Source organism: Mastomys coucha, unplaced genomic scaffold, assembly GCF_008632895.1.
Source record: "Mastomys coucha isolate ucsf_1 unplaced genomic scaffold, UCSF_Mcou_1 pScaffold5, whole genome shotgun sequence".
Lineage (NCBI taxonomy): Eukaryota > Metazoa > Chordata > Mammalia > Rodentia > Muridae > Mastomys > Mastomys coucha.
Genome location: NW_022196911.1, coordinates 75,333,297 through 75,340,521, shown reverse-complemented (window position 1 = coordinate 75,340,521; position 7,225 = coordinate 75,333,297). Strand labels below are relative to the sequence as shown.

Here is a 7,225-nt window from a genome sequence, read left to right as displayed (position 1 = left end):
AAAAAAAAAAAAAAAAAAAAGTAAAAGAAAATGCCTCCATAAAATCAGGCTGTCCACAAGCCTGTAGGGAATTTTGGAGCATTGTCTTAATTGGTGATTGATGTGGGAGGGCCCAGCACATTGTGGGTGGTGGTCCTAGGTTCCAGAAAAAAGCAGGCTAAGTAAGCCACTGAGAGCAAGCCAGTAAGTAGCACCCCTCTGTGGCCTCTGCCTCAGGCTCCTGCCATGCTTGAGTTCCTGCCCTGACTTCCTTCAGTGATGGACAGCAATGTGGAAGTGTGAGTCAGATAAACCCTTTCCTCCCCAAGCTGCTTTGGTCATGGCGTCTCATCACAGCGATAGAAACCCTAACTAAACACACAGTGAATGAGGGATGGAGGAAGACACTGCTGACAGCGGCTCCAGGGACGGATGGATCTGCAAAGTAGAAGCTGGATATGGGAGGTGACGGATGAGCGGATGATGGAAGAGTGGCTGGACAAATGGGTTCCCCAGAGAGTGGGCGGATGGAGGGCTAGGACACAGCCACGGGTCACTACATCAAAGAGACTCAGAGTTTTGCCTAGATGGGATGGCCTGGCTTAGGAAGGGGCGAGTCTCCAACTCTCTGTAGGATTATTCTAGAAAGGCACAGACACTGAATGGAAGGTCTCATAGAAAAGCCTCAGTTCCCCTCCCCTACAGCACCACCACCACCACCACCACCTTCAGGTTTGGGTTTTGTGCATAGGAGCCTTGTCAATGCCTAGTCTGGGTGCTGACTTTAGCCTGGGACCTTCTTGGGGACAGTGCTCACTCTAGGCCATGTGAACTGCCTCTAAAGAGCGCTGTCACTCGTCTCTGAGTTGTGTGCTTTAAGCAATAAGATGTGGGCTGGTCTTAGGACAGGAGTCCAAGGGGAAGAAGAGGCCCCCTCACTGTGGCAACATGGGCTATGGCTGCCTGGGGGTAGTGTACAGGTTTTGGGGATTTGATTTCTTCTGCTACCTTGTCCCTGAGGACATAGAGGCTATTAAGTAATGGATTTTAGCAGAGTCCCCAAGGGGACCCTTGTCCCCTTGTAAGCTTCCAGACAGACACTCACACTCCTCCCTCCCTCTCTCCCCACTCCCTCTTTCTCATCCCTCCTTCTCTTTCTTTCTCATTCCTTCCCTCCCTCTCTCTCCTCCCTCATTGCCCTCCCTCACATTCCTCCCTTTTGCTCCTTCCTCTCTCCTTCCCTCCTTCTCCCTGTTTCTGTCTCTTTCTTCCTCTTCTTTCTTTCTCCTTTCTTCCCTCCCTCTCTCCCCCCTCCCTCCCTCCCTCCCCTGTCTCTGTTTCTGTCTCTTTGTCTGTTTCCTTCCCTACCATAACATGGCTTCTCCACATAGCCCTGATCTTCTGGAACTCACTAGGTAGATCAGGCTGGTCTTGAACTCACAGAGATCTACCTGCCTCTGCCTGCCAAGTGCTGGGATTAAAGGAATACAACACTATGTCTGGCGGTCAGTTTCTTTTCCAGCCATGGCTTCAGCCCCATTCAGGAATGTAGGCTCACAGCCTCGCTGTTTCCCAGCCCTGGCCTTTAGGAGGGATACAAGAGACAAACAGAGGGAAACAAGCTTCAAGCTAGAAACATACTGAGAGTAGTGGAACGGGAGACATCCTTCACAATTACTCTGTAGAGCTGGGCACAGCCACAGTCTTGCATCCCCAGCACTCAGGGTGTGTAAGCAGGAAAATCAGGAGTTCAAGGTCATGCTTGCCTACACAGTGGGTCAGGGGCACCAGGTCCTCCAGGAACAGTCTTTTTTTTTTTTTTTTTTTTTTTTTTTTTTGGTTTTTTGGTTTATTCGAGACAGGGTTTCTCTGTGTAGCCCGGGCTGTCCTGGAACTCACTCTGAAGACCAGGCTGGCCTTGAACTCAGAAATCCGCCTGCCTCTGCCTCCCAAGTGCTGAGATTAAAGGCGTGGGCCACCACTGCCCGACTCAGGAACAGTCTTAATTCTGCATTTCCTTCCTAGACAGCATGCTCAGCATGGCTCTTCCTTGAGCACTGGAACTCTGACCCAAGGAAGGAGGTGTAGCCGGGTTGCCCAGAGCGGAGTTGCCTGTTCTTTCTCTCATCACACTGAGGGCTGGCGTTGACTCGGGTGATATTCTGGGGTGGTATTTGTCAGCTTTCTTCACTGTCAGGTTTCCTTTCCCCTCTTCTCCTACCAGACTCTGAGGAAGTCATAAAATAACTCACACTTAAGGGATGGGGAGGCAGGCTTCCCCTCTGTGGAATTATCTCATACAAATTACATATTTATTTATCTTAAATATGGAAGGTTTCATGAATTTACATATCATCCTCACATAGGGACCGTGCTAATCTTCTCTATATCATGTTACAATTTTACTATATATGCTGCCAAAGCTAGCACTATTTATTTATTTATTTATTTATTTATTTATAGTCAGGGTCTTGTATATCCCAAGCTGGCCTCAAACTCCCTTTGTAACTAAGGATGGCATTGAATTTCTTTTCTTTGTGATGTGGGGACACACGGGTACCACCGTGCACAGGTGGAGTTCAGAAGACAGCTTCCAGGAGTAAGGCCTCTGAGAGACTGAACTCAGGTTACCAGGTTTGTCTCTGCTGGGCCATCTTCCAGGCTCCAACCTTGAACTTCTGACCCTCTGTCTCTAACTCCCAAGTGCCTCTACAGGTGTGTGATGCTGTGGCTGCCTCTAAAATTCTGTTGTTGTTTTTTAATTAGCCTGGGCTAATATGCATAATAATGGGATTCGCTATGACATTTTTGTGTCCATATGGAATGTACATTGATCACTTTCGACCTCCACTAACCTCTCCTGCCCTCTTCCCACTAACGTTCCTCTTCCCAGCCAACCACCTCTCTCCCCTTTCATGTCCTCTCCCTCCGCCTTCCTCATCAAAATGACTCAGTGAACTCCATTAGGGATACTTACAGGAACATGGGTGAGAGGTTTTATTTACAGAAGCATAGCCACCTCACCAGCAGCTACATCATTAAAGAAAATGGCTCTTCCTCCCCACAACAACCATTAACTGCCTGTAGGTCCTTAGAGAGGGGCAAGACCTCGTGAGCCCCTCCCCCACAGCTACTATTAACTGCCAGTAAATGTTCATGAAGGGCTAGGGCCTTGTGAGTCTCTCCCCGCACCATGACAGGCTCAACCATGTATAGCCATATGCATTTTTTAGTGTAGTTTTAAGAATTAAATCCGGGGTTCATATGTGCTAGGAAAGCAGGCTAGCTCTCACTACATCCTCAGCCCCTGGGTTTCTCCTAGATGGGGGATTTTTGCATTACTAATTCATATACTCCTTAGACTCTCAAGGTATTTCAATCTCTAAGACCTACTGTGTCTGATCCTGGGGCTCCATGGTATATGCCAGGGCAGTTGGTAAAATGTAGACACTGAATCTCATGTCTAACAAATGGTTGACCATCGTCTGGAGCACCAGTGGGTTGGGAAATCAATGTCATAAGCAGATGTGTAAACAAACGACAGAAACAGTCCGAGTCTGCAGCACTTGTGACAGGAACCCCTTCTAACCCCGTCTGCGAGGAGCAGTGCTCTCGCATGTGTGAATTTGACTTGTTTCCACAGGCCTGGGTATGGAAATAGCAGAAAAAGCCCCTCTGAGTCTCGGGCCCTGTCCATGGTCCTGCCCTGCACCCTCTTCCCTCAGCCTCACGATTCCAACGCAGACAGCACCAGCTGCTGCAGACAGCACGGTGGGTCAGAGCAGAGGGTCTCACAAGGAAACAAGATCAAACTGAGTAGGAACAAGGGACTCGCCACCGACTTAGATTTAAGAAACAAATGAGCCAGGCAGTGGTGGCACACGCATTTAATCTCAGCACTTGGGAGGCAGAGGCAGGTGGATTTCTGAGTTCAAGGCCAGCCTAGTCTGCAGAGTGAGTTCCAGGACAGCCAGGGCTACACAGAGAAACCCTGTCTTGAAAAAACCAAACAAAGAAACAAACAAGCAAACAAAACCAAAACAACAAAAACAAATGAGAGACAACCAGCCTGACCTCATTAACAAGTCAGGATACTGGAGGGAACATGGAATAGGTGTGCTGCCTAGTCCTAGAGAGAGGTCAAGCTTTAAACAAAACAACAACAACAAAAAAAAAATCAGAAGTGGACATTTTGGGGCCAAGTAGAGACATGTGGAACAGGTCTGCATAATGAATTTGATGATAGCTTATATAAGGTCAAACATGAGGATCATTTCTGGGTGTGTGCGTGGAGCACACTAGGTTAGAATACATGGCGCAGCATGATCTCATTTCATGGAGAAAGCTACATATAAGCACAGGAGCAGCCTGGGAAGGAGGTGAGCAGAGTGTCACCTCCCTGGGGGACAGAAATATAACAGATCTATTTTTGACTGTCCACATTCACAACCTTCTGTAGTCACAGAAACTCCGGCTATGATACAAGAGTGATTTAGTACATACAGGAATCACTGGCCAGCCTCAGGGTGGAGGATCTCTGCCTAGGCAGAGTTTTCCAAATAGATCTCCACAGGTTTTAGTAGCCAGAAACCTAGTAAGAGTGGAGAGTATGTAGGACCACTGAAAAGGTAGCCCCCACCATGTGTGTGTGTATTGATCAGGTCCAGCCCCACTAATGCTAACAGTCTGACAATTCACCAGTGGCCTCTATAGGAATCCAGCTCCTGGTAGGTGACTTGAAAATGGTTTGGAGCTTCAGACAGGGGTGAAAGGGTGGGAGGGGACAAGGGCAGAGGAGTGACATTTTCAAATATTTAGAGGCTACAGTGCAGAAGGGAAACCCAGGTAGGTCCCTGTGCAGAACCACAATGACTCAGTGGCAAGCTGGTTTGCATCTGGGGTGTAGAGGGAAGAGGATCTAACGGTGGGGGGTGTTTGTCCAGCCCAGGAATACCATTAAAGGGCTCCGGCCCTCTGCCAGGGGTTCCAGCGAGGCCATTCCCATGCCTGAGGCGTTCTGATTCTGGATTCCAGGATTCAGCCCAAAGCAAGGAGGATTCTCCACACCAGCAGCCTGCAGCCCCCTGTGCTAGGGGCTGCTCAGCCCGCTCAGGTAGGAGACACTGGCCAAGAAGAGGGATGCTGGCATCCCCTGTAGAAGAAAGGCTGGGGTAGCAGCAGGAGATGCTCCCGAGCAAACCAGGGAAGAGATAGATAACAGGCTTTAAGGAGAACTGCAGTAGTAAGCTGCCTGGGATTGGGGACCAGAGTCCTCACACCTGACACCTGCCTCCCTCCTCCACCTCCTGCTCTCGGGGATTTCCAGGTTCTGGCGAGTGCCCAGCCACCTAGAAAGGGGTTGTTATTTACCCTCCACTTGTCAGGTGACAAGAAGGCACCAGCTCAACTGGTCATAGCTCATGTTCTAAATTGCCATCCTGACCTATCCTGGAAACAGAATGTCATCCAGTTGAGATCAAGGCCCAGAGCTCCCCACATAGGGCCTGGGGTCCCAGATGACCTTAGAAACCTAAAGCTCAGCCAGGGCTTCTGAATCCAGAGACGCTGAACACCGCAGGTTTGCATTAACACAGTGTCCTGTCCTTCCTCCAGACACAGATACTGGCCCCTGTGAGGATGGCAAGAAGACACTAGCCCAACGCATAGTTATTCATTACACACTGGCAGTTCAGATCCTGCCGTTTCAGATTGGCTGACAGTCCCCACAATTCTGCTCTCTGTCACCCATGCGGCCCAACACCAACACCAGAGGCTCCACTAACCACTCCCGGCTTGGTCCTGCTTGGCCTTCTGCAGCCAGCACAGTCTGCTTCAGCTAGGCCTGCCCATTTAGCTTGAGTGGAAGGTCACCAGGAACTGGACCAGAATCCGGGGTGGCCCGGAGCAGACATCCTCTCTTTTCTAGGTTGGATGGGTGCAGTTAAGGACCAGAGACTGCAGAACATCCCTGCTTATCACTGTCACTCGTAGGCCTGACGCGGTGCACACATACCCCTGTGACTTGGGTGTGTGTGGGAGGGGGTGTTCAGAGGCTGGATTTTAAGAGCACCCTTTCCCCTCCCCAAACATCAAGGGAGATTGGAGACCGACCAGAGGGAACGGCAGGTGGGCCGGCCGGCCACCGCGGGCGTGCCATGTGACACACCGAGAGGCCCGGAAGGTGATCGCGCGGGGTCCCTGTGGTTTTTCTCCCCCCAACCCCCGGCCTGGGGACGCGCGCCCGAGCTCCTTACCTCCTCGCCTTGCCCGAAGCGCAGGCCGAGCGCCGCGACGCGCTCCACGCGCAGAAAGCCGTCGGGGTCGCGGCCGCACACCTCGAACACTTCGCGCAGGCGGCGCACGGAGCGCAGCAGAGCCGCGGGGGCGCCCGCCCAGCCCGCGCCGCCCGCCATCCGCGCCGCCCGCAGCTAGCCCAAGCCCCGCGCCGCCGCCATCGCGCTCGCACCGCCCGGGTCTGCGGCGCGCAGCCTCCGCCTGCGGCGGCCGCTCGTGTCAGCCGCTCGTGTCTGCCGCGCGCCGCGGGCCCGCGTGGGGGCGGGGCGGGGCGGGGCGGGGCTGCAGACAAAAGGACCCGAGCCGCCCCAGGCCCCGCCCCTCCTAAACCTGATCTAAGGTGCGGGGGTCGGGGTGGGGGAAGGACCCCCGCGCGGCCCGTGCACCCCGCGGCTAGCCAGGGTGCTTCCTTTGTCAGCTCGATTGCTGCATTCGCTTCCCAGGAAGCTGAGGCCCCCTGAGAAGCTTGGTGAAGGAAAGGGATGGGGCGCAGTGAGGAGGCGCAGGACTCTGGAAGAGTGGCGGGTAGAGGGGACTAGAAGTGGTGGTGGGAGGAAGAGTCTTCCATTAGGCTTAGTGTCAACAGGGCCCAGAAATAGCTGTGGCTTGGGTACTCGGAGCTCCTGTCCTCTCCTATTTTGAGGGCAGCCCCCTAGAGCTCGGGACTCCATCCTGGGTGTGGACAACCCAACTGTATCTTCCTTCCTCCTAGTGAAGTCCGACTGAGCTTCATCTGGCCCTGAAGAGCCCAAGCCAAGTCTCCTGTCTGCCCATCAACCTTGTTCAGCACAACAGGCCACAAGGAGTGGTTGTGCCCAACTCAAGCATAGACCTGCCTGAGCCCATAGTTCTGCGCAGGTTCCCTCCTTGTTCTGCCAAATCACCATGTATTTCTGAAACTCTGCTAGGGTGTGCATGGTGGGAAACTCTAAGGATTATGATATAAAGTCTT

The 7,225-nt window shown here is 52.4% G+C and overlaps 1 protein-coding gene and 1 non-coding gene across 3 annotated transcripts in view; both read right to left on the bottom strand.

Moving 5' to 3' along the window:
* The window catches only part of Rab11fip4 (RAB11 family interacting protein 4), a 108,023-nt gene extending 101,528 nt beyond the window's left edge, over positions 1-6,495 (bottom strand). Inside the window, exon 1 of one of the 2 annotated variants that reach the window (XM_031351342.1) lies at positions 6,234-6,495. In XM_031351342.1, coding sequence (XP_031207202.1) covers positions 6,234-6,392 — 159 coding nt within the window. In that variant the 5' untranslated portion in view covers positions 6,393-6,495. The remainder of the gene's footprint in view (positions 1-6,233) is intronic. The other variant, XM_031351341.1, reaches the window with a different exon arrangement.
* Positions 2,301-2,409, bottom strand: LOC116079356. The gene has a single exon (XR_004113925.1). It is a non-coding gene; the product is annotated as a U6 spliceosomal RNA (small nuclear RNA).
* Positions 6,496-7,225: the final 730 nt, after the last annotated feature.